This window comes from Panthera onca, chromosome D3 (assembly GCF_046562875.1).
Source record: "Panthera onca isolate mPanOnc1 chromosome D3, mPanOnc1 haplotype 2, whole genome shotgun sequence".
NCBI classification, from domain to species: domain Eukaryota; kingdom Metazoa; phylum Chordata; class Mammalia; order Carnivora; family Felidae; genus Panthera; species Panthera onca.
In genome coordinates, this window is record NC_138350.1 from 45,973,173 (window position 1) to 46,000,919 (window position 27,747).

The following is a 27,747-nucleotide window of genomic DNA, read 5'->3' on the forward strand; positions in this document are numbered from 1 at the left end:
TGCCTGAGTGGCTCAGTTAGTTGGGCTTCCAACTTCGGCTCAGTCATGATGTTGCGGTTCGTTGAGTTCAAGCCCTGCATCACTGTCAGTGCACAGCCTGCTTGGGATTCTCCCTCTCTCTCTGCCCCTCCCGTGCACTGTTTCTCTCAAAGTAAATAAATAAAAACTTTAAAAAATTTTTTAAAAAGATGGGAAAAATAACCACAATAGATTTAAGCAATCCAATCCGTATTTTCATTCATTACCTCTGGAGGATGTTAGGGAACCAACATATTCTAAAAAGAGGTAATGGGAAGTTTTTTCTTTACAAAGGGTTCTAAGAAGGAGGAATGATAGAAAAGTCATAGGACCATTTTTGCAGCCCCTAATAAAACAAGGATGGAGATACTGATCAACATCACCTGCTAAAATCATTAGGTTCAAGGCTGTTGGACAACTTTATGATGCATGTGTCAGGCTGAGAACGCCTGACACCCCAGGAATCAATCTCAACCTTATAAAAAGTAGGAAAACCAGACAGCATGTGCTCCCAATGGATGTAACAGGAGGTACACCTATGGTATGTGTACCTATGAAGTATTTTGTGCCAAATAATTCAATCCTAAATCTGGCTGAGCAATTCAGGAGTAAAAGAATATGTTAAATGACACCATGGGAATGCAAACAGCAATATCCAGACTGTGGATTATTCTACAGGACAAATGGCCAGATTTCTTCCATAAATAACTGACAAAAAAACGGGAAAGAGGAGAAACCTAGAGATTAAAATGTATTTAGGAGACCTATAAATCAAATGCAGTATGTGGACCTTCCAAATTTTTCTTATTCAATGACATTTTAGATCTAATTACTAAGTGGCATTTATGAGACAATCAAGAAAAACTGAATACCACTAAATATTTGATAATTAAGGATACTATATTTTAGGTGTCATAATGGTACTGTGGATTTAGAAAATAATGGTCCCAATGTTTTAAAGGGTTATAATAAATTCATGATGAAACTGTATCTTTGATTTAATTTTTAAAATAATTTTTTAGGGGCACTTGGCTGGCTCAGTCAGTAGAACATGTGACTCTTGATCTCAGGGTCGTGAGTTTAAGCCCCATGTTGGGCGTGGAGCCTACTTAAAATAAAGGTTAAAAAAATGAAAATAGAAATAATCTTTTAAATTATCAGAGGTGGGGAGGTCTCTAGATGAAACAAGGTGAGGCACATGATAAATGTTGAAGATGAATGATGGGTATGAATGGCTCATCATATGATACTGTTTGTATGTTTGAAAACTTCCATAATAAAGTTCCTAAAATGGGATTATATGCCTGAAAACATACTCTTTACTTCTGTTCGTCTCCAAGGCAAACAACACAAATCGTTAGCTATTTGTTATTTTGTTCACTCGAGCACAGCTTTGCAGATTACGGCTGCCCTAGAAAACTGTTCTCATCAGCCCACAAAAATCACTGATCTAGAATAAATTCGAATGAGCCCTCAGAGTCAGGTAAAAGTGTATGTCACCATTGTTTGCTTATAGAATGCTACCACTGGAAAGATTCTGTGTTTTTCTAACAGTGTTTTAAAATGTCCCAACCCCAAAAAAGGTGTTTCAGGGGTCTGGGTGAGCTAAGGAGGTGAGCTAAGGAGGTGAACCTGTGGGCCTCTGAACCTCAGCCCCTGCTTTAAAAAGAGCAGCCTTCATGCTGATTCATAGGGGCACATGTACCCCAATGTTTGTAGCAGCACTATCAACAATAGACAAATTATGGAAATTATGGAAAGAGCCCAAATGTCCATCAACCGATGAATGGATAAAGAAGGTATGGTGTGCGTGTATGCACGTGTGCGCGCGCGCACACACACACACACACACAGTGGAATACTACTTGGCAACGAGAAAGAATGAAATCCTGCCATTTGCAACAACGTGGATGGAACTGGAGGGTATTATGCTAAGTGAAACAAGTCAGAGAAAGACAGATATCATGTTCTCCACTCATGTGGATCTTGAGAAACTTAACAGAAGACCATGGGTGAAGGGAAGGGGGGAAAATAGTTACAGAGAGGGAGTCAAACCATAAGAGACCCTTAAATACAGAGAACAAACTGAGGGTTGATGGAGGGCGCTGGGGGCGGGGGAGGGAGAAATGGGTGATGGGCACTGAGGAGGGTGCTTATTGGGATGAGCACTGGGTCTTGTGCATAAGTGATGAATCATGGGAATCTACTCCCGAAACCAAGAGCACACTATATACTCTGTATGTTAGTCAACTTGACAATAAATTATATTTAAAAAAAAGAAAAAAAAGAGCAACTCCTCTATCTGCTTTTTAAACCAGGGTGGGAAGAGGTGAATTCTGTGAAAAGAGGTCTCAGGTTTCCTAGAGTAAGTTCTGGGAATAACTTTGGCAAGTCAACCTGGTTTTGTGAAGGTAATTATCACGAGTCTAGACTCCTGTCCGCGCCTTTTCCTTTCTAATATACTACTGTGGCCCAACAGCTTGTTAGTCCTAGATGAGCTTTTTGCATTTGAACACTTTTTGTTGGGTGCTCAGCCCTCACCTGCCAAGCTCCTACTGGTCCAGAAATCTCCAATCATGTTTTTGTGGGAGAGGTGGGTGTCACATGTAATCAGAGTGGCCTGCTGGCATCCAACCTGCCAATCTGTCCCAGGGGTCCGATCTCCACTGCCCCCCGATGGGGGGTTTCAGGACCGCCAGCTGTCTGCCTCCTTTGCACTCTGCGGCACCCTGGCCCCAACCTCTGCATCTCCTGGAGTGTCAAGCATCCTCTTTCTCTGCTGCTTCTCCTGGAGCTTCTCACTGTTCTCCATCTCTAGCACTCTTCTCTCTCAGGTTTCTGAGACAGCCATGTGTCCAACTGGTTAAAAAGGTAGGCCCCACAGTAGAGCTGTGCGTTTTAGTAATACTGTTTTTAAATTTTTCTTAAAAACAACAACAACAACAACAACAACAACAACAACAACAACAACATTAAAGCCCTCTACTTTCCAGAGCAAATAAGTATTCTGGGGCAAAGAGAAGGCTGAGAGTGCAGATTCACAGTGTCCTTAAAACCACTGGTCCCTCTGGCCCTACCACAAATCTTGGTAATTCTGGCCAGGCTCTTGTTCTTCTCCCAGGACTCTTGGGTCTTTAAAATTCAGACATGTATCTGGACTCCTGCTAACGTGACCCTGGTCACGACATGACAACAGGGAATTACCCCAAACATTTTCTGACAGACAAGAGTATTTTTTTTCCGCCCAGGGCAACAGAGGACATCTGGGAGGGGGAACTGGTTAGCAACTCTGCCCGGACCTGATCAAGTCTGAAACCAGATCATTTGTCCCATATCTGCAGTGAGATTTCAAAACCAAGGTGGTTTTGTTCTAGTGATTAGATGTATTCAAAGTTGAATAATTTTCATGACTAACATTTTCTCACTATAATCTTACTTCTTGAAAGTTATTGTCTTACCCTGTATTCTTAATTTCTTCAACTTAACAGCATATTCTTTGTATGACTTCTTCATGAACAGAAGACTGCTGTTATTTGGCTAGTAATAATTCAATTCTAAAGAAGTCACGAAGGATAAATAAAGGGTAAACTAGGTGATCATCAGGAGTCTTAATCTGCCATTTCAGCAAAATAAACCTTTGAGACTCTTAGCCACATGTACTGGAGAATAGAAGGCTTTATTCAAGTAAATACATCAGTATAAATACAAGTACATTAACTAGAATCAGATATAAACTTAGTCCCTATCACATTTCTGTTGTAAGAAATTCTTCCCTATTTTAAAACTGTTAGATACTTTATATTTCCTTCTAAAAGTCTTTAAGTTTTTCTCTTTCACAAGTGTTTGGTTCATCTAGAATTTATACTTGTGTGTATGAAATAAGGATCCATTTCCTTTTTGTTTTGGAGGACCCACATTAAATGACTAACTCAGTACCATTTACCTAACAACCCATTCTTCCCCTCACTGATCTGCTAGGCTAGCTCTGCTGTATATACCAGGTTTCCTAGATCTGTGGGTCTAGGGACCTTCTAAATTTTTTTTTTTTTTAATGTTTGTTTATTTTTGACAGAGAGAGACAGAGCATGAGCAGGAGAGGGGCAGAGAGAGAGAGAGAGAGAGAGAGAGAGAGAGAGAGAGAGGGAGACACAGAATCCGAAGCAGGCTCCAGGCTCTGAGCTGTCAGCACAGAGCCTGACATGGGGCTCGAACTCACAGACTGCAAGATCATGACCTGAGCCGAAGTCGGACACTCAACCGACTGAGCCACCCAGGCGCCCCAGGTCTTGCGACCTTCTAGTTCCATTCTCCAGGTCTGCCTCCATGAAACTTCTGCACTAAAGACTTATAATCAGTCTTCACGTTTGATAAAGAAAATGCTTTCCTTTCCCTCAACCTGGTTCTTGAGCAGTATCTTGGCTCTTCAAAGCCCTATGGGCTTAAATACATATTTCAGAATTCGTGTTTCAACTTCCACGGAAAAGGGCATTGAGATTTTAATTAAAACTACACTGAATCTTGCAGATCAATTTGGCAAAAATGTCTCTCTGACAATGTATTTGCCATCTCAATAAGTTTTAGGTCTTTCAGTAAGTTTAATATTACATTTTTTGCTAAGATTTATTCCTAGGTATGTAACTTTATAATAGGTACTCTCAGTATGCCCCCTTCTGCAGTTAAGCTAGTGTGTTGATGGTGCACAGAAATGTAAACAGTTGATTGTGTATGAAAGCAACCCTGCCAAACTTCTTTACCAACTTGAACAATTTGCCGGTAGATACTTATGGTTTTTTTTAAAATTTTTTTTAGTTTTTATTTTTGAGAGTGTGAGCAAGGGAGGGGTAGAGAGAGAGGGAGACACAGAATCTAAAGCAGGCTCCAGGCTCTGAGCTGTCAGCACAGAGCCCGACGTGGGGCTTGAACTCACGAACCACGAGATCATGACCTGATCTCGCTTAACCAACTGAGCCACCTAGGCACCCTGTTTTTATTTCTAAATTTCATGGCTATGGTATATCTCTGACTATGGCCTCCAAATAATGCTGAATAGCAAAGATGACAGCAGGCATCCCTATATTATTCCTGATATTCTAAGTACTGTCTTTACTATCTCATTAAGTAATTCGTTTCTTGTGAATTTTAACAAGATTAAAGTTCTCTCTTATATTTGTGATTTGCTAAGATATTTATTAATCAGGAATGACTGTGATTTTATTGAATGTTTTTTCTTTATTAGAATGATCGTATGTTTTTCTCCTTTTATCATTTAATGCTATTAATGAAGTAAATAACATTTACAAATAGAATGTACAGAACTGTAACATGGATCCTATGTTTCACATTCTAACTAATCTGTTCTACATTAAGTATCTTTTATACCATATCCAGTGATGTAATGAAATAAATATCAGCATCTTTATCAAATGTAACAACTTGGGGCAAACTACTAACAAGTTAAAAGATCAGAGCTCTGAATAAATTTCATAAATTAGGTCCAAGAGAGCTGCTCCTGTGAAACACAGCCAAGATGTCAAGAAGCCCTATCAATATAAACCTGACTACAGCATGGTGTAGCCTAACTGTCCACAAAGCAACTCAGTATATTTTCCGGAGAAAAAATAAAATGCCATTGAAATGGAGCATTTGTTTTGTATACTCGCTAACTCTGCAATATTTATGGTTCTAGGTCATAAGTAAAACCCTAATTTTGTTGACATTTCTCTAGAACTAACCTGAAAGCCCAACAGCATGCACAGCACTGGAGCCTGGAGCCTGCTTTGGATTCTGTGTCTCCCTCTCCCTTTGCCGTTCCCCCCTGCTCACACTCTTTCTCAAAAATAAATAAACATTAAAAAAATTTTTTTAAATATTTTGTTGGCAATTATCACATGGGACAGATTAAACATCCATAGTATCTACACTTTTATTATCATAGAAATTAGTTTAGCACACCTTATTTTATAGTTGATTAATATGACATATGCCCTATACCTGGAAATTTTCAAACTGTGCCCCACAATGTCACCCTACGATGACTAGGTGGAAAAGGAAAACGAGTGGGTAGAGGTTGAGGGCAAAGCAAATCACAGTTTTTGAGGAAAAATGGAATGAACAGAGTTAAAGCAGGTCATTTGCACTGAGTGCTTCCCACGTAGCAAACACCCTCCAAGGCCCCTATGTATGTAATAAACAGGAACAGAAACATAGTTTGTAACGGTTTATAACACATACTACAGAAAATAGAGCTTAAATATTTTTGTCGGATAAGGACATGAAGTAGATGTGGTGTCTCCCACTGAAGCTAGAGACAGGGGAGAAGAGCGGAGAGGACCCCTCTGAGGGGAGACCCAACAATCTCCGAAGGTGGTTGAGATTTTAAGTTTCCACACTAAATATCTGTTATACAAGTGGTTCCATGGCTAAATAGTTGAAAACCCCTGTTCTAGTTTATCAGCAAATCAGTTAGGCCATGATTTAATACTTTCCATGTGAATTATTGTAAGGCTTATCTTTTGCCATTTAAAAATATTAATTTCCCACTTTAAAAAATTTTACAATCTATATTCTTCCCATGTCCTCCTTCCTAAATTTAAGTGTGTATATCCTAGAAGGTAAATGGTGGTATGGAGGGAAGAGGAAATATATAATATATGACAAGGTCAAATACTAATTTCACGTGACTTTTAAAAATAAAATAGAAGACTGCAGATAAACTCTAGGGTCACTTTGGGCTGATCCTCCAACAGCACCTACTTCTGCTTTTCTAAAAACTTTGCCAAGGGATACAGGAGTACTGATGCATAGGGCACTTGTACCCCAATGTTTATAGCAGCACTCTCAACAATAGCCAAATTATGGAAAGAGCCTAAATGTCCATCAACTGATGAATGGATAAAGAAATTGTGGTTTATATACACAATGGAATACTATGTGGCAATGAGAAAGAATGAAATATGGCCTTTTGTAGCAACGTGGATGGAACTGGAGAGTGTTATGCTAAGTGAAATAAGTCAGGCAGAAAAAGACAGATACCATATGGTTTCACTCTTATGTGGATCCTGAGAAACTTAACAGAAACCCATGGAGGAGGGGAAGGAAAAAAAAAAAAAAAAGAGGTTAGAGTGGGAGAGAGCCAAAGCATAAGAGACTGTTAAAAACTGAGAACAAACTGAGGGTTGATGGGGGGTGGGAGGGCGGGGAGGGTGGGTGATGGGTATTGAGGAGGGCACCTTTTGGGATGAGCACTGGGTGTTGTATGGAAACCAATTTGACAATAAACTTCATATATTGAAAAAAATAAAAAATAAAAAATAAAAACAACGCCAAAATTACTACTAATTCAAATTATTCTTCCTATTACCACAATAATTGCCCATTATAAACACAGATTACTTACAATGCAATTGAAGGCACAGGCAAGAGGGACTTGGTAACACTGAATACTACATTTACTTTCTTAATCTGAAATGAAACTTTTAAATTATTGGTGGCATAAGTTCTCTTTATTTGATTAGAGAGGAACTTCATGACAAAAGGCTAAAAAACAAAACAAAAAACTCCTTACAATTACTTTTTAAAATAGAAACTGTTATGTTTTCCCTACATACCTGATTGCTGACAATTTCCTAAACTGTCCTCTTTTCTCCTAAATACTAAAGAATATTTTATTACACTTACAGGCTTAGTAAGTTGCAGCTCATTTATCAGTTTAACTTTTCCAGTGAGGTCACTACCTAGCTGCATTCCTTTGAAGTTTTTCTTAGTGACCTGCCCTGATTTCATTTTTGAACAATTTCACCTTAACTTTCTCACTTTACCATTCTGGGTTTGACTAATTAAGATATAACACACAATATATAAATACAGTATAATAAATTTCTGTCAAGTGCAAAATAACTACTGTTATGATTACAGCACACATACTAAAGGGCTACTGGCACTCTGAAAGGCAGCAGAGAAATGCCTCCAGCCCTAGGATATGAGAGTATTTAAGCACAAAGTGACCCTGGAATTTATCTGCAACCTTCTATTTTATTCTGATGGATATTTGAACAACTGTATCATCTATTCATAAGAGTTCACCTGTGTTCTCACCAGACTGTCATAATGTATGTCTGGTAAGCCTGCCAAGTGTCCTGTTAGGTATTTCATGTCCTATACAGAACTTTTTTAGCCCCGGACTCCCAAAGGAGTTGACAGCAACTACTGAAGGCAATCAGGAAAGCACTGCTGGCCACATAATTTTCAATAGTAAATCGCATCAGTAAGTATGTTTAGAGGATACTCCCTAACCAAACAAAAGAAAATCCTGGTTTCAATTAGTTTATTACCTAAAATTCACTGGATGTTTTCAAAAGGAGTATAAACTATTTTTGTTACCAGGGGCAAATACACATAAATCAGAAGGGATATGTACATTTTCCCCCCAGTAGAATAATTGAGACCAATCAGGACCAGAAATGGAGTCAGAGTTATACAACTTGCAAATATTAAACAAACGAAACTATCTTGTAGAAATTAACCGTTAATAACTTCTTACCCGCCCCCCCCGTGTGCATTTCACAATGACACCAGGATACAGCCTTAATCCATAATTTGATAAAATATTTTATGAATACCGGCAGGCACATGTGCCACTGTGTCTGCACACTTGTGCCGAAACCTGAGAGCTCCAGTGCCTGCTGCCTCTCGTTACTCTGGGGCAATCTCTAGGAAGAAATCATCAAGGGAATAAAAAGATACTAATGTTATTAGACAGTGTAAAATGGATATGTTCAACAAACCCTGGGTCTTAATAAAGGGCTTTGTTTAAATGTAACTGAGTTGTATCAACAGGCAGGCAATATTACCATCCACTCTCACTAAAACCAACAAGAAGATCAAATGGCGAGAAACTAAAATAGCACGGGGAGGCAGAGTCATCAAAGATGTATGAGGAAAAAGGAGCCCAGCATCAATTGCGACAGACAATTCTGAAGAGCCTATCTGAATTTTCAACTAAAGGATTTATGTTCCCCGAAACCATGGTTGCCAAAACCACGTTTTATGCTTTGTTCCTACAATTACAGATGATGTTCTTCTCTCAAATGAGCAAAAGTACTTAAGCTAAATCCTTTCTCTGAGGTGATAACGGCAATATAAATGTCCAACACAGACAGGGAAAAACAAAGAGAAGGTATGCTTTTCTTTATGAACCTGTAAGTATTTTATAAGAAAAAGCCAGCAATAGTGACCGTTAGACTGTCCTACCTGTGTTTTTTGATGCCATTGGAGAGAGCATCTCCACCACCACAATCGTTTCCCTCTGACATTCTGTGTTTTCTACTGCCCAGGTGCTCTCCTTCCTCTTCAGAGGAGCGTGCCGTCACTGCCTCCAGTCTGCTCAGGGACCGCTCGGACTCGGACTCTGTGGCAGAGCAGGTTCGCAGTCAATGAACGGAACTTGGGTGCGAGGTGGCAGTAACAATGGATATCTCCCTTAATGCATTAGGCTTTGAAACTTAAGCAGGCTACTTTGTCCTTCAACAATCCATCCATTAACCACCTCCTCAGGGATTTCAGGGAACCTGCACCCAATAAGGCTAAAGTGGATTTATGAAACAGATACAGGCTACTATAAACTTACAATTAAACAGATTTTAGACATTACAAGAGATTTCCAAAGATTATCCAATTCTTTAAGAAATCATATTCAGGAAGGAGTTCCCCCTCCCCCAAAATTTCTATCTTCCCTCTCAAAGCATCTAAAGGGTAACCTACCAAAAAAAAAAAAAAAATTCAGTTTTTAGAATTCACGTATAAGGAAAAAGTTACAGTGGTGTACTCAGGGGAAGTTTAAATTACCTTTGATACTGTAGACACAGAAGAAAAGGTAATCTTAAAATACCTCAAAAAATACTTCTTTTGGTATGATATTATTTTAATCCTCAAGAGCTAAAGCTGAAAGTATCCATATACAATCCAATTATCAGGCAGGCATTTTTAGGATAGAAATACCATGTTCCTAATTGGCTATGTATTCAGGGTAGAGCCATCTGCCTGTTTGAGAATACGAAGACAACTTATTTTTATACAACACATTATAGTTTTCAGGCATGATCACATTATTCATCTCCTTTTAGCATTTCCAGGGTGCCTTGGTGACAGTAAAGCAGGATTATGGGGTTATTAACACGTGTGCTGATGGTCTCATGGCTTTTGAGTTAGGTGAACCAGCATTTGAACTTAAGTCCTCCGATTCATTTATTGCTCTATATACTTCAGCTGAAAGTAGCAATCTACAAAAAACTTTAAATTGTGCCCGTATTTCTACTGAAATATAAATTCAAGGTAACTTTCTAAATTCCCTTCCTAAGCAGATGACTATACACTCAATTGTCCTCAGCTCTAGGGCAGAACTCTTACACACATTCAAGCAAACTTCCTTAAACTTCCTTAAATTTACTGACCATCTGCTTAGTTTGTATTACAGCTAAACTGTTCAGGAAATCAAATTTTTTAGCACTTTCTTTTCCCTCTGCTGCATTCTATAACTTAGCCAACATCAAGGAACCTTATTTTTATCACATTCGGTTGATTTTAGATCTTCTTTGACTTACAATGGGGTTACGTCCCAATAAACTCATCAAGTTCAAAATATTAGGTCAGGGCACCTGGGTGGTTCAGTCAGTTAGGGGTCCAACTTTGGGTCAGGTCATGATCTCACAATTGAAGGAGTTCGAGCCCCATGTCGGGTTCTGTGCTGACAGCTCTGAGCCTGGAGACTACTTCAGATTCTCTATCTCTCCCGTCTCTCCAACCCGCACTGCTTGTGCACGTGCTCTCTCTCAAAATAAATAAATAAATGTTAAAATAATTAATTAATTTATGGGGCACCTGGGTGGCTCAGTTGGTTGAGTGTCTGACTCTTGATTTCAGCTCAGGTCATGATCGCAGGATCCTGGGATCGAGCCCTGCATTGGGCTTCACTGAGCATGGAGCCTGCTTAAGATCCTCTCTTTCTCTCTCTCCCCCTCTGCCCCTCTCCCACCTTGTGCTCTCTAAAATAAATAAATAAAATATTAAGTTAAAAACGCATGTAATACACCTAACCTCCTCAACATCACAGCTTAGCCTAGCCTACCTTAAATATGCTCCGTCACTTACATTATTTGGGCAAAATCATCTGACACAAAGCCTATTTTATAATAAAGTGTTGAACATCTCATGTAATCTATTGAATGTTATACTGAAAAACAAAATGGTTGTCTGGATGCAGAATGCTTGTCTTACTGGCCTACCGGGAGCCAAGGCTCACTGCTGCTGCCCAGCACTAGTCCCAAAAATGATCCAAATTCAAACCCTGAAGTATGGTTTCTACTGAATGCATATCACTTTCACACCATCATAAAGCTGGAAAATAGTAAGTTGGAACCATTACAAGTCAGGAAACACCATAGTAACAAATGTTGGACAAGTACAATTGCAGGTTGGACAACACATCTTGAACTCTGAACCCTGGCCCCTCTGAATGGTGTTAAGTTACTTGGAGAATGTCTTTCAATGTCAGCAATTTTTATTTTCTGTAAATATAATTTTACTGGAATTTCTGAAAATATACTTTGTTCAAGTCATAGACGTTATAACAAAGAAACAGATATTTTAATAATAAATTCAAAGAGACATATTTTTCACTGTCAATTTTGTCAGGCAGTAACACAACCTTGTATTCAAAAAAATTAAACACAACCTGAATAGCCAGTAACAAAGAAAGGACAGCCGCCATCAGATGAAATTAGTTGTTAAAATCACATTTACACATACAACTTAATAAAACAGAAAAATGCTTTTAACAAAATACAAAAGGCAAAAATAATCAAGGTATCGTTCTGCAACTCTAAAATATAGAGCAAAAAAATAACTTTACTCCTTCCTAAGGAGAGGCCAGTCTGGTTCAGATGTACATACAGACCAGAGCAGTAAAATAACAGAAGTCTGTCTAGGGCACAGTGAGGTAAGGGAATCAATTTTCTCGGCTAGGTTGATGGGTATCAGGAAAGACGACGTAGGAGACGTGGTGCCTCAGGTAAATCTTTAAAAAAAGAAAACGACACTCAGGTAGAGGTAAGAGTGTTGGTGAGAGGAAGTTGCCTGAGCAAATCCTGAATCAGAGATGATGACAGTGGTGTTAGGTGGTGAAATAGGAGTGGTTTTTTCACACCTACATTTTCAAATTTGTTTCATATGAAAAAAATTAAGATTTTGAAGAGTCAGACAAAATAGTTTTATCTGAATTGGTTAGTATCATTTAAGATGCATTAGTACTTTATAATTTAGATGTCATGAAAACCAAAAAGCACTGAAGCAAAAAAACCTCAGGCAGTTATTAAATGGCACTTTGAACAACACAATGTATTTGCTGTTTAAGGGCTACAAATCATAAGACAGGGACTTGTCCACCTAAAAAGAAAATTCCTAACAAAAAGCAGACATGTGCAGTAAACACCAAAGAGGTAACGCAGTTAAGAGCTCCTATGAGGCAAAGAAACTTTTTCTAAAACAAGACTTCAACTTGGTGAATATAAGCTGAAGACCTACTCCCTTCATCCATACTACGGGGCCACCGGGGTTACCTCCCAGGGATACACCACCAAATGACAGAGAGTACAGACCCTTGTCCTCTGTGACAAGAGGTACAACCTAATGCCCTTTGCCCCCTCCCAACCTGCCTTTCTACTCCTTTCTCCTGGTTCTTCTACCTCTCCCCTCCCTCAGCCCTTCTTCCCAACCTCCCTCCCTAATACAACCAGGCTATCCCCACCTTTCCCCTGGAGGGTTCTGACAAAGGTCACCAATTACCTCAATATTGTTTAGTCCAATGGTCATTTTTCAATTCTTACAGAATTACTGGCTCATTCATGGTATATGACACTGGTTAATTCATTCCCCCTCTCACCTTATCAAGTGTAGGCAGCGTGGAGTCAAAGAACAGTATGATCTGGTCCCTGCCCAGGGTCTAGTAGAGGTGGACTATTTTGTGAACATCTGAATTTGGTAAAGTTTTCTAGGTACCATAACAGAAGTCTGAATGGGAACAGCAGGCCAAAAGGACAGGGTGTCTAGAAAGGACTGTGACTGATGATGGAGCTCAAAGTTGACAAAAGTAAGGGTGGGGGTGGGGGGAGAGTTATGAGAGGACTTTACCAAGGAGAGGGAAGAGCAGGACCCAATACAGACAGGAATGAGGTATTCAGTAGGATGGGAGTGCAAGGCACCAGGAAGGTGTGGCAGTAGGGAGTGACCGCAGGCACTGAGAAGAAGGTGAATCTCGAGTCCCCAGGGCAGCTGACCAATTTAAGATAAAGAAAAAGCAAGGCAGGCAGGAGGGCAAGGAGGATGTAAAATGAAGAAGGAAATGAGGCAGCGTCCCCATGCATGCCATGAGGGTCTGTACACTTGGCCAGCGGTTGATCACAAACTTCTCTCTGAGCATTTTAGCTTCAAAGGGAGAGAAGGAAACATGATCAACAACATGATTTACAGTGCCCCTGTGGTAAAAACTAACTAGCTGCTTAATTAAGAACAAAAGCTCATTACTTCTAATACTATGAACAGAGACATGTCTAATATACATAGTATGAAATAATTACCTAATTGGCAAAAGGGAGTCTTTTTTTTTTTTAAGTTTATTTACTTCTTTTTGAGAGAGAGCGAGCGCATGTGTATGCATGTGAGCGGGGGAAGGGCAGAGAGAGGGAGAGAGAATCCCAAGCAGGCTCTGTGCTGACGGCCCAGGAGCCTGACGAGGGGGCTCACTTCCAGGAACCATGAGATCATGACCTGAGCCAAAACCAAGAGTCAGACAAGCAAATGACTGAGCCACCCAGGTGCCTCTAAATAGGGAATTATTCTTAATAGACTGCATTCATAGCATTAGTCACACCAATCTGTCTCTAGGATAGCATCATTTCATATGTAGACCAATAGTTATAGATATATTTAAATTCAAACATGTTGGGGCACTTGGGTGGCTCAATCGGTTAGGTATCCTACTCTTGGTTTCAGCTCAAGTCGTGATCTCACAATTCATGAGTTTGAGCCCCACATAGGACTCTGAGCTGACAGTGCAGAGCCTGCTTGGGATTTCTCTCTCCCTCTCTCTGCCCCTCTCCAGCTTGCTCTCTCTCTCAAAAAATAAACAAACATTAAAAAAACAAAAATTCAAACATGTTTAGCTAAATACCTAAAAACACCAAACCCACTGTGGAGGTTTACTGATCAAGGTAAAGCCTGCCCATAGAAGTAATTTTCAAATCTCCCAGTAGTAATATGTCAGTGGTAGATCTTAGCACTTCTGAGATCTTAAATCTCAATCTTAAAACGTCAGGTTTTCAATTTTGCCCATACATATAAATATCAAATAAACCAGACCTTATCTGTCATCCAATGTTAATGGGCAACATAGTAATGTCTTAATGGAAAGCATATAGCACTTGGAGACAGTGCTTAATGCTTGCACTGTGGTGGTTACTGAGCTATCTTATAATAGCATAAGGCAATGATCCTCATGCTTAAAAAAAAAAAAAAATACACAGGGGCGCCTGGGTGGCTCAGTCAGTTGAGCGACCGACTTTGGCTCAGGTCATGATCTCACGGTTTTTGAGTTCGAGCCTCGCATCAGGCTCTGTGCTGACAGCTCAGAGCCTGGAGCCTGCTTCAGATTCTGTGTCTCCCTCTCTCTCTGCCCCTCCCCCTCTCATGCTCTGTCTCTTTGTCTCAGAAATAAACATTTAAAAAAAACAACAACACACACACACACACAAGGAGGGAGATAGGGAGTTAGTCTTTCATGGGTAGAGTTGGGAGTTTCAGTTTCGGTTTGGAAGGATGAATTCGGGCGGGGGAGGGTGGGTAATGGTTGTGCAACAGTGTGACTGTGCTCCACGTGCTCAAGACCACCGAACTGTGTACTGAAAAACGGTAAAAATGGCAAATTTTATATTACACATACTTTACTACAACAAAAATAAAACAAAGCCCAAACAAATAAGCACACAAAACCTGTTAAGCCAAAGATCTTTCATGCTGGATGCATGAACTATATTCTGGTCCTGCTCTCTCATTTCAATGCCACTGGAAAACAAAAACAACGCAGAAGCTAAACTGGTTGATTTTTCTACAGACATATTTCCAAATGAAGCAAAAGACATTTATTTTAACAACATACACAAACTAGATTCTAGACAAAGTTAGCCTTTCACCATCTTTCTAATTTCCCACTGTGTTTTTCCCCTACAAACACAAGTGTTTCTGTATTGTAAGTAAAGCCACCCTAAATTTTCAGGATACTTCATCAACCTCTGAAAATCAGGGTAAGGGAATTTATGAAATAGCCTTATGTTATTTACTGAACTTCTGATGGGTAACTAGGAAAATCCGTATCATCGAATAATGAGAAAAGGAATATTTGTGCCTTTGTTTATTCCCACCTAGTTACAAAAGGACTCTGGTGGCTTGAGAATTACATTTTATTGAGAAACTATGAGAATAACACTTTGAAAAAAAGACTATTTTACAAGATAAATTCTTTAGCCTACAGATAAGCACTTAAAGTAGAAACTCTGCCTGATTATTTTCTCAATGAAAACAGCATATTAATAGAATGTTTTAATGTGACAAATCTCTACAGGCCTAGATCTTTAAAGCTCTGTTCACATTAGGACACAATCTCCTTTCACTTCACAATCCTAATCTCTCTCTCTCTCATCCAAATAGCATGGCAGCCAATGGCTGTGACTGGTTTAACGTGACTTTACAACATTTCTATCAAGTTTCATACTTTAAGTATGTACAGTTCTTTGTATGCCAGTCATACCTTAATAAAGTAGTCTTCAAAAATTCAGAATTAAGAGGATCGTTAATTCCACCCTACTTTTTGAATTTTACCCCTATTAAAAGGCTAAAAGAAGAGGTCATAAAGTTAACAATGTAAACATGCCAACAATTCTTAACGCTATCCTGATCAACTTATTTTTATATGACCTTTGAAAACAAGCTTGTGAACAAATATTACAAAGGAGCAAAATGTGGAAGAACTGTGGAGAAGGTCCAAGTAACCTTTCCCCTGTTACTTAAGGTAACAGGAAATGATCAGGAGATACACACACTCAATTTAATACTTTTATTGTTGGTTTCCCGCATACCAGGCATATTCTAAAAATGTCCAAAGTAACCCAAGGTAACCCAAGCTCAAAATATCAGTGCCAAATTTTAATTTTGCCTTAAGGTGCTGTTGTGTAAACTTAAAAATTACCCAGTAAATATAAAGAACATAAGCAAAATAAATAAAAACCTACCACATTGAAAATAAATTGTAAACTGAAAGTCAGAATGAGTCCAGAAGGGTCTGCCAAGAGGCTACTATAATAATTTACTAAGGAAGTGACAAAAGCTTGAAACAGAACCCTGGGAGCAAGCATCAAGAGTGAGAGACATTCTAGACAGACATATCTTCACTGAATGATGTCCAAGGTCAAAATCAGCCAAATGGTATAGTGTTGCTTAAGACAGAGTTTCTTAAAAGTACTGGCTTGTCCCCAAGCAACTAAATCTACTCCTGTTTTCCACAACTTGCAAAATCTGTGCATGTAATTGAAGACGAAGAATTCCACACTGTGTGGACTACTGGGAATCTTATGTGTATCTATTCTGGACGATTAAATCCACAGCTTCCTAGATTGCTGACATCCTTAAAATTTTTTTCAGGAAGGTCACATATACATTCACTCTGCAGAACTAAAACCAGTTACAGAATAATCCACAGTTATTTAAAAAAACCACTTTTCTTGTGACTTCAACTTAATAAATCAACATTTACCAAGTATCTACCACACACCAGGTAAAGAGCTAGTTGCTGAAACAGTGTAGGAAGATTAAAGAGACAAGGCTGGTGCTCTCCAAGTATTCAAAGTCCAATATATAAGACACATAAGTACACATAGGTAAACATAAGACATGTAAGTAAACTTAACGTTTATACAAAGCATTTGTGGGGACAGTTGAAGAAGTCATTCATGAGGGACCCAGAGTACATTTCCACGCAGAGATGACATTTGAGCTGCAATGATGAAAACTAGTTTAAGGCAGAAAAAGAGTATGAGGGGTATGAGGGGAACAGCAAAGAGCCCCAAAGCCTGAAAGAACAAATGTGTGCCCAGAATATCTAGTACAGCTAGACAAGGGTGGCTGGAGGAAAAAGATGTGGTCAGCAGAGCTGAAGCTTTAAAGTGAAATAGATTGGAGTTTGGACTCAACTGTAGTAATGGGGATGTTTTCCCAGGGAGTGATGAGGTCAGTTTTAGACTTTACAGACATCTCTGATCTATCAGTGTCCTATGGCCACTGTAACAATTACCACAAACATGGTGGCTTAAAACAACAAAAATTTAGTCCTTTATAATTTTGGAGGCCAGAAATCAAAAATCACCTTCTCTGGACCAAAGGCACAGCGTTGGCAGGACCACCGTCCCTCCGGGGGCACTAAAAGGAAAATACATTCCTAATGTTTTCCAGGTCTGGAGGCTGCCTGCACTCCCCGGCCTGTGGCCACATCCCTTGGCCTTCGGATCACCTCAGCCTCTGTCTCCTCTCTCTCCATAACCCTTAATCACATCTGTCAAGGTCTTTTTTCCCATACATACATACATACATACATACAGTTACAGGTTCCCAGGATTGGAAGGCAAACCTATCCGTCGGGGACTGCTTTTCAGACTCTCACATCTGACAACATGCCAGGTGAAAAATGGCTGGCAGAGACAAAGACCAGAAGCAGTAAAACTGGTTAGAAAAGCACCCTCCACGTCTCTGGGGTCAAAGGAAGGGGAGGTGAACTAAGGCCCCCTCAGCGTGTACTGGGGGAAGTGTGAGGGAAGGGGTAAAGGTGACTTCCACATGTGTAGTTTTCCCAGTGGGAAGATGTTGATGCTGTTAACCAAGACAAGGAATGTAGAAGGGGGCCGAATATGGTGCCAAAATAGATGGGATCCCTAAATATATCATTATCCTCCACATCAACTAGTGTTCAAGCTCAGTCATTTTTGTCTTAAAAATGTATCCCAAAATTTCATTTGCTCCAATATGTGAACTCCTAATGGGTGCCAGAATCTATGCTAGTTGCCAGGGTTGCAGAATTTCTCATGGAATGAATGTACTATCCGGTTGACGGGCAGGGCTGACAGAAACCAATAATTGTACAGAATTTCAACTCTGGGAAAACGGTGCACAGAACATGCAAGTGGAGATCTGATCAAGTCAAGAAAGTCAACCAGGCTTCCTCGAGGAAGCCTCTGACCCTTCAGCAACGGTCAGAAGGACGTGTTCACTAAAGCAACACAAAGAGAGAACTGCAACTTTCCATTCTCAATGATTGCTTTCATTCAAACTCTTGTCATCTCTCGTCTAGGACACGAGGACCCTGAATCAATCTTTACTCCTACAGCACACTCTACCAGAGTACGAACTCCTGAGTAGAGATCAGGTCTCATTTTCTTCAAAGTCCTGTCTCAGTATAATGGAATTACAAGAATTCCACAATGTTTACCTTAAAAAATACATGAATCTTGTAAAACAGTAAAACAGTAATATGATGTCACTCTAATAATTATGTCTGTTGGCTCCCCATCACCAATATGCTAAAATTCAAATTCTTCGGCACAATCTTATCACAAGACTCATTACCAGCTGGTCCTAAATTACTTTCTTGGCTTCATCTTGTCACCTCTCCCCAGCACCCTCAACATTTACCCTTGCCTCAGCCACACCACATTTCATGACATTTTTGAAAACTATTTTTCTTAACCTCTGAATGTGTTGTCCTCTCCCACAAAGCATTTTCTACCCCTGCCATATCTGTCTGGAGAACCTTTCCTGACTCTTCAAAACATTACTCAATTGTGGTGCTTTGTCCAAGTTTCTCAAGTGGTCAGCAGCCTCTCCTCTGAATTTCTGTAACCTTCGTGACATACCACTGAGTAGTACTCATTCATTAACTCGTTGAACAAATATTTATTGAGCACCTCTTTCTTTGTCTAGCACTGTTCCAGGGGCTGGGAATACATGAATGAACCGAACAAAATCCTGCCCTCATGGAGGAGGCTACATTCTAGTTGTGGGAGATCACCAAATGAATATTATGTGAAAGGTGGTTTTTTTGTTTTTTTTTTTAAAGGGCAAAAAAGGGGAGGGAATAAAAATTGATATAGTGAAAGTCTTTCTGAACAAAAGAAAGTCTTTCTGAGTGAGGGAGCAAGCACTGTAGATATCTGGGAGAAGAGAGTTCCCGGCAGAGGAAATAATGAAAAGCAAAGGCCTAAGGGAGAACATGCTTGGCAAGTTCAAGAACTAGCACTGAGGTCAGGGTGACAGAAGTGAGGAGGAGAGAGGCAGACTTCAGAACGGTGGCAGAGGGCCAGATCGTGTAGGACTTTGGCTTTTATTCCAGCAAAGAAGCAAAGCCATTGGAGGGTTTTGTGCAGAGAACTGATGTGAAGGGATTCACGTTTCAGAATGATCACTATGAACGTTGTGATTAGCACAATGCTGGAGAGAAGGGTGAAAGCAGGGAGAATAGTGAGAAAACTGCTGTGACAATCCAGGTGAGAGGTGGTGGGGGCGTGGGTCTCAGTGGTAAGAGTGCCGATATGACAAGTGGCCAGAGTCTGATATATTTTGAAGGTACATGTAACGGGATTTGTTGAGGGACTGAATATGGATGTGACACACAAAAACGAGACTGTCTGACAGTTTGAAGGTTCCCAGCCTTGGCCAAAGCACCTGGAAAGACAGATCTTCCACCTACCAAAACACAGAAGACTGCAGAAGGACCCGGCTTTGAACAGAAAGCAAGAGTTCTCTTCGGGACATTGTAATATATGTAGGAGATATCGTTAGACATTTAAGTGAATATGTCAAGTGGATAGTTAGACAATGAGTCTGAAATCCGGGGGGAAGCCAGAGGCTGGAGACACAAAATAATGGAGTTATCAGAATACAGATAATATTTAGCGGCATGAGACTAGATGAGGCCATGTAAGGCAACAGGGATCAAGCTTTAATGTCTGTATGCATCACCTACAGATTTGGAAAAAAACCCGCAGATTCTTATTCACTAGGTCTGAGCTGAGACCTTAGGTTGTGAATTTCCAACAAGCTCCCAGGGGATACTGATCCTAATCCTCAGACCACACTTTGAGTACAAAGGACCTAGAGACAAGTATGGACAGAAAAGAGGTTCCCTGCCTACCCCCAGAGACACTCTAATATCAGAAGCTAGAAGAATGCCAAAGGACTGGCACAGGAAACTGAAATAAAATCAAATGAGAGTGATGTTCTGCAAGCCAAGTAAAGAAAATGTTCTATGAAGGAGGGTGTAATCAACAACTTTCAGTGCCAGTGAGAGGTCAAGAAAGAGGAGAACTGAGAAAGAACCACTCAACCAGGCAACTGAGTGTAGTCCAATGGTGACCTGATCAAGAGCAGTGAGTGCAACGGGGAGAATAAACCTATAAACAGAGGGTGTTCAAGACAACATGGTAAGGAAGGAGAGTAATGTGGGATCAGAGGTACTTTATAAGATTTAGCATTTTAAAGGTAAGACAGGTGATGGGAACAAGGAACAAGCGATTACCTGGGAGAGGGGAGGAACCGCATAGATGTCCTCCTGTAGGTCAGAGGGGGTGGGGCCCCAGGCACAAACAGGGAGGTTGCAGCCTCAACAATGCAAAGCAGAGAAGGCACAACATGTACACTTACGTACACATCCAAGGATGTGGCAGCTTTGATACTGGAAACACGAGGAGTGTGTCAGTGACATAAACAATGTCCCCAGCTGGCGCAGGATGGAGGAGGAGGTATGACAAGTTTTAGGTGAGATACACATGAAAGCAGCACGTGAAAGCAACGGACCACAGAAATGGAGTAGGACCGCTGGGCAGCAAAAGGGACCAACCACAAGTCAGCAGCTGTGAACTTAAAGCCAGACCCACTGCTGTGGCCCTGGATGTGTCTCCAGTCTCACCTAGTCCCTTGAGGACTGGGGTTGAAGTGGGAGAGGGATGGTCTGGCGTTCTGCCAGCTGGGTACAGTGCAGGGAAAGAAAGGCAGGGGACTGATCACATGATGCCCCACGCAATCTAGGCCTCACATATGGAAAGCACATGTGGAGTGAGGGATGTTGTAAAGATGGAGATGATGTGATGTAGTCAAAACAATGCTGGAATCAAGGCTTTTGAGAGAGTGGGTCGAATGATGGGAGACAGCCATCAGACGTGTACATGATCTCACGGAGTCTGAGCCCCAGGTCCTGCTTAGGATTCTCCCTCCCCTACCCCTGCTCACGCACATACTCACTCACTCACTCTCTCTCTCTCTCTCTCAAAACAAAAATGAACTTAAACAGCAACAACAACAACAAACAAAACTGTGAGACACACAAAATGGAGATAGATAATGGCATCAACATGGTTCCTGAGAAAGGCAAACTCTAAGCTCCGATCTCCAGAATGAGAATGAGCAGCTGCGGTGGACTGGTGGGCCGGATCCCTTCTACACTACACTCAAACTGTCTTTCCAGGTATTCATCTCTTCCCCTAGCCTGACCGCAAACCCCCCAGACTGGGGGACTGGATCTTACCTAGCTTGGTATTGCTGTGTCTAACAAAGCACCTGGCACTCAACAGTCACATCTGGTTCATGAAATCCTCCCAATGCTGAGGACAGTACTAAATGCACGTGGTTTACGGTATTTAACGGAGCCAATAATTTAGTAAATTTAATAAAAAAACATTTTAGGAAATGAAGATGAACCCAGAAGGTCAACCCAAAACCTTAAGGATAGATTACATTCAGCAGTGTTTACCTGCAACACATATACAAGATAAGTGAGATGCTGGATAATTTTTTAATGCTACAAACTGAAAATGGGATTGAGAGCTCCTGCGACTAATCAGATTTTCTCCAGAATGTTTTACCACATTACATATGGAAGGTGCTAAGTAACAGCCATGTTCTGTGGCACTCATTTTGCTATCATGTCAACTAATTAATGTTTTGTACGGGGCAGTAGACAAAACACAGAAGTTAGTACAAGATTTCTACAGTTAAGGGAAATGTAGTGTTGCTATAAGGAAGGCATACACCAAAAGTTATATCACAAGAAAAAGGACAAGAACAAGGCAGTATACCTCATTCTCAAAAAAAAAAAAAAAAAAAAAAAAAAAAGCAGAGGGGGGAACAAGAGACAAATAAGTGCTAGGAATACAGTGGTGGTTGACAGGGCCAAATACTAAGCAGGTGCGGACTACAGTTAAAGGACACACAGAAAAGGGCCAGATGAGAAATGAATAGTTATTTCAAAAATAAACTGTAGAAGGAGGGGCTCCCGGATGGCTCAGTTGGTTAAGCATCCGACTTCGACCCAGGTCATGATCTTACAGTTTGTGGGTTAGAGCCCCGCATCAGGCTCTGTGCTGACAACTCAGAGCTTGGAGCCTGCTTCAAATCCTGTGTCTCTCTCTCTGCCCCTCCACCTCTCGCACTTTGTCTCTCTCAAAAATAAGTAAATAAACATTTTAAAATAAACTGTACTGTAGAAGGAAAGAACACCGGACCTGGGAACATAAAGAACAGTGTACATAGAACTACCTTCTTCTCAATAACACTGACCACCTTGGTCAGATCCTGTGTCTTCTATACATAAAATGTCAATGCAGATGGGATCACTTGCTCTCCACTATTACCTGTACTACTTACTGGATTAAACTTTATTTGACATAGGTCCTAACTGTTCCTGTGTTCCTCTCCTCCCAACAAAACCAAAATTGTTATATTACCACTTTCCATTTTGAAAGTTTTGACTTAAAAACACATAAGCGCCCACCCTTGCAACTGCTGAGAAATGCTAAAACTGGGTTCAATTTCATGACATAATTATCTATTGGTTTTGCCAGTCTACACTATTGGACTGTATGCATTATTCATGCACATTTCGACCAAAATAGCATTAAGAGGAAAACCTAGCAAGAAAGCCTTTCTTGAGCAACTGATCTCAACATGTTTTCTAAAAAAGGAAAATGAACAGACAGTAAGAAAAGCAATATATTTTGAAGTTATAATACCCAAAAGGCAGGAATTTCGGTGAAACTTCTCAGACCAGTTCTTTTTTTTTTTCAACGTTTTTTTTTTTTTTTTTTTTTTTTAATTTATTTTTGGGACAGAGAGAGACAGAGCATGAACGGGGGAGGGGCAGAGAGAGAGGGAGACACAGAATCGGAAACAGGCTCCAGGCTCCGAGCCATCAGCCCGGAGCCCGACGCGGGGCTCGAACTCACGGACCGCGAGATCGTGACCTGGCTGAAGTCGGACGCTTAACCGACTGCGCCACCCAGGCGCCCCTATGGCTGCTATTCTTTAGAACTGGTCTGAGAAGAATGGGGCGCCTGGGTAAGCGTCCGACTTCAGCCAGGTCACGATCTCGCGGTCCGTGAGTTCGAGCCCCGCGTCGGGCTCCGGGCTGATGGCTCGGAGCCTGGAGCCTGTTTCCGATTCTGTGTCTCCCTCTCTCTCTGCCCCTCCCCCGTTCATGCTCTGTCTCTCTCTGTCCCAAAAATAAATTAAAAAACGTTGAAAAAAAAAAATTAAAAAAAAAAAAAAAAAAAAGAATAGCAGCCACAAATGTTTCAAGAGTAATTCCTTAGCATATTACAGATTCACAAAGTCAGGCACCCCGAACTGTCTCCCTTTCTTAGCAACTTTTTCATCCCCCCCTACCCCCCACTGCCATGAGCAGGTCTCATAGCTGCAACCAGAGTGTAAATTCCTCAAGAACAAATTGTATCTTTTACCACCACCTCACCCAGGCTCACTCCTGGGGATGGTCTGCCATCCCTCCTCTGCTACACAGAACCCAAAGTGGAACATGCAGCAGGCATTACTGATCCTCTTGTGCTTGTATTGAATACCAATATATTTTTAGGGAGGACAGAAATATCAGTGGCATTTGTTCAAAACTTGTACTCAACATTTAGAACGGAACTCAGGGATTTAAGTAGACAGGGCAACCATGATCATACAGAGACCAGCACAGTACAATGAAAGGGGCTATAAAGGAGTGTCAACAAGGGAGCACAAAAGAAGAGAGGATTAATTCTGCCAGGGGGAGTCAGGAAAGACTACTGGGCATGGAAGTACTTGAGAGGTATTTGAGAGCTCTGGTAGGAGAACAGGGTAGCAATAAAGTAAAAGTGAAACAGAAAGGGTAGGAATATGAAAGAGGAACCACTCTCTTCTTCCTTAAAGTGGTTCTTTCTATGTATTTCTGTACTTTATTTGCTCACAGAATGGACTATGTTCTACAGAATCAGCTATCTGTTAGTTTCTTCTTCCATTTTTTTGCTTCAGTATGCACGAACGTTTAGCCATATGCCAGGAGGTGGTCACTGACAGTAAGAGCAGCAATCTCACTCAATATAAACATTTCTTTTCTTAAACACACACACACACACACACACACACACACACACACGAAGATGTAGCTCCTTTCAGATCACGTTACATAACAGAATTCAAATTGTGAAAAAGAAATCTGTTTGCTTTATGGAATTTTATGAAACCTTTAGTCACTGAGAATACTGAAAAAACAATTTTTATATGATCAAAAGATCCCATGGGGCTGGAAAAATTAGGCTATACTGTATGCTTGCATCAAGGTTTATCTCACCCACTGTACTAGATTTTCACTGATCCAGCTTATTGGCAAAAACCTAAAGGGACATAAGGGAAAAGTAGCAAAGGGAAAACAGGAAGTCACATGGATTTCATGTCTAAACAAATAAAATTATCCTATTATTTTAAAGGAAGTAACACAAGTTGTAAGCAAGCAACTTTTAAAAAGATTAAACATTTAGTCAAAGTAATTTACAAATATTTTGAGAAGAATTTTTAAAAATCTTTTCACATCTTTTAAATATTAGCTTGATTTAATCTTTTACTGTGAGACCCCTATTAAAAAAAGCTTGTTTTTTTTTTTTAATTTTTTCTTTTAATATTATTTTTGAGAAACAGAGCGCAAGCGTGTGAGCAGGGGAGGGGAAGAGAGAGAGGGAGACACAGAATCTGAAGCAGGCTCCAGGCTCTTCAGCTTAGCTCACGATCTCACAGCTGTGAGATCCAGCCCCAGGATGGGCTCCACACTGGGTGTGAGGCCTGCTTAAGTATCTCTCCCTCTGTGCCACTCCCTACTCACGCTCAGACTCTCTCTCAAAAACACAGAAAACAAAAATAAATAAAAATAAGCTTTAAGTGTAATACAGGTTTGCATACTTTCTCTTGGTCTTATTTCACACCACATCCAATAGCCTGCTGCCACTACTATGTTTGAGGGCTGGACGAAGTCCGAAAGGCTAGTGAGGGGAAGGGAACAAGAAGACAAGCCTGACTTGACAACACAGGCAGGATCTGGATCATGTCAACAGCCTTGAAGGCCGGTTAAGGAGTCTGATTTTTATTCTTGGTGCAATGAGGAGCCACCACAGGATTCCAGGCAGGGGAATGCAATGACGTGACGTCTACAAAGTGTCACCGTGGGTGTGTGCACAGAGTGAACTCCAGGAAGGCAAGGCTGGAAGCATGGTAGGTAAGAGGCTAGACAAAATTGGGCATAGCGCAGGTGATGATAACGAGAGCTCAGAGTGCCAGACACTGTTTTAAGTATTTATCATGATAATCTTATAACCCATCTGCAGATAAAGAAATGAGGCACAGAAAAGTGAAGTAACTTTCCAAAGGGCATAGGAATCGGTAGAGCGACAATTTATCAACAGCCTCTCATCCCAGCACCTACCTTTTAACCCTACACGATAATAACAGAACATACATGGCTTTGAGGTATGATTTGAAGGTAGAATGGACAAGCTTTGGGCTGGGTTTCATGGATGTGTTACATGAATGTCACAAATCACTCCTAGGTTTCTGGCTTTGAAAGGAGAGAAGTGCTATGCACTAAAATGAGGCAAACCCCAGGAAGAGGATCTGGGAAAAAGATCAAAAATTCATTTCTTATTTATCCAGCTGACAGCCGAGTCTGAGTTAGAGATATAAATGTGGTAGTCAGAATAATGGTCCCCCAAACATGTCCACGTCCTAACCTGTGGCACCTGTGGATAGATTACCTGGTATGGTAAGAGGACTCTGCAGACGTGATTAAGGACCTTGAGATAGGTAGGTTACCCTGGATTATCTGGGCGGGCCCGCTGTAATTCCTAAAGTCCTTTAAAAAGTGAGGGAGAAAAGTCTGAGTCAGTGAGAGAGCTTGAAGATGTCACACTACTGGCTTTGAAGATAGAGGATGGGGTCTCAAGTCAAGGAATGCAGGTGGTCTCCAGAAACTAAAGAAGTCAGGGAAACAGATTCTTTCCCAGAGCCTCCAGAAGAAACACAGCCCTGCCAAGACCTCAACTTTGGAACTTCTGACATCCAGGACCATAAGAAAATAAATCTGCATTGTTCAAGGACATTTGTGGTAATCTGTTATAGCAGCAACAGGAAACTACTACAGAATGCTAAGTTAGTATTTAAAATGATGTGATATTGGGGGTGCCTGGGTGGCTCAGTCGGTTAAGTGTCCAACCTTCGGTTTTGGCTCAGGTCATGATCTCATGGTTCGTGAGATCGAGCCCCACATTGGGCACTGTGGTGATAGTGCAGAACATGCTTGGGATTCTTTCCCACTCTCTCTGTCCCTCCCCTGCTTGTGCTCTCTCTCTTTTAAAAAAATAAATAAAATTGAGGTGCCTGGGTGGCTCAACCGGTTGGGCAGGCGACTTCAGCTCAGGTCATGATCTCTCTGTCTGTGGGTTTGAGCCCCATCAGGCTCTGTGCTGGCAGCTCAGAGTCTGAAGCCTGCTTCGGATTCTGTGTCTCCCTCTCTCTCTGCCCCTCCCCTGCTTGCTCTCTGTCTCTCTCTCAAATAATAAACATTAAAAAATAATAAATAAATAAATAAATAAAATGATGTGATATAAAAATGAAGGCAGAAGAAACAATAACAAAAGTTCTTGAGAAGGTACAAGGAGATGGGTACATGAATATATGATATGAGGAAGGGACGGCTTCAATTGAGGAGGAACATTTCTTCTCTTTAAAAAAATTTTTAATGTTCATTCATTTTTTTGACAGAGATGGAACGTGAGTGGGGGAGGGGCAGAGAGAGAGGGAGACACAGAATCTGAAGCAGGCTCCAGGCTCTGAGCAGTCAGCACAGAGCCTGACATGAGGACTGAATCCATGAATCATGACCTGAGCCGAAGTAGGAAGCCCAACTGACTGAGCCACCCAGGTGCCCCTCTTCTTTTTTTAACAGAAAGGAAGAAGGAAGTGGGAGTGAAGGGTGAAGTGTGAAGACTATAGTGAGAAGATGAAGTCATTCTCAAAGGACGGCTTTTATACCTCAATGGATTATTTGGCGAGGTCATCAGCAGCTCAAGACTTGAAGCTGGGGCTTCTGATTCTTAATTTTAATGCAGTTCTACACTGCAAATGATTTGCAAGATTTCTAGCAGAAAACAGTAAGAGTGGCCACAGAAAGGCTACTGTTGAGGCAAGGGTAACAAAACTCAGGTGAGTCCTTTAGGGCAGGAAGGAGCAAAGGCATGGCACCTGCCCTCTCCTTCATTTCTACAGCCCTGGTGCCACATG

The 27,747-nt window shown here is 40.9% G+C and overlaps 1 protein-coding gene across 7 annotated transcripts in view; it reads right to left on the minus strand.

The window, feature by feature from the left end:
* OSBPL1A (oxysterol binding protein like 1A) overlaps positions 1 to 27,747 on the minus strand; it is a 265,761-nt gene that overhangs the window by 73,621 nt on the left and 164,393 nt on the right. For 6 of the 7 annotated variants that reach the window (XM_078435369.2, XM_078435368.2, XM_078435370.2 and 3 more), the window contains one exon: positions 9,268 to 9,424. The exons of the other annotated variant lie outside the window; for it this stretch is intronic. In XM_078435369.2, coding sequence (XP_078291495.1) covers positions 9,268 to 9,424 — 157 coding nt within the window. The remainder of the gene's footprint in view (positions 1 to 9,267; positions 9,425 to 27,747) is intronic. 7 annotated transcript variants of the gene reach the window in all.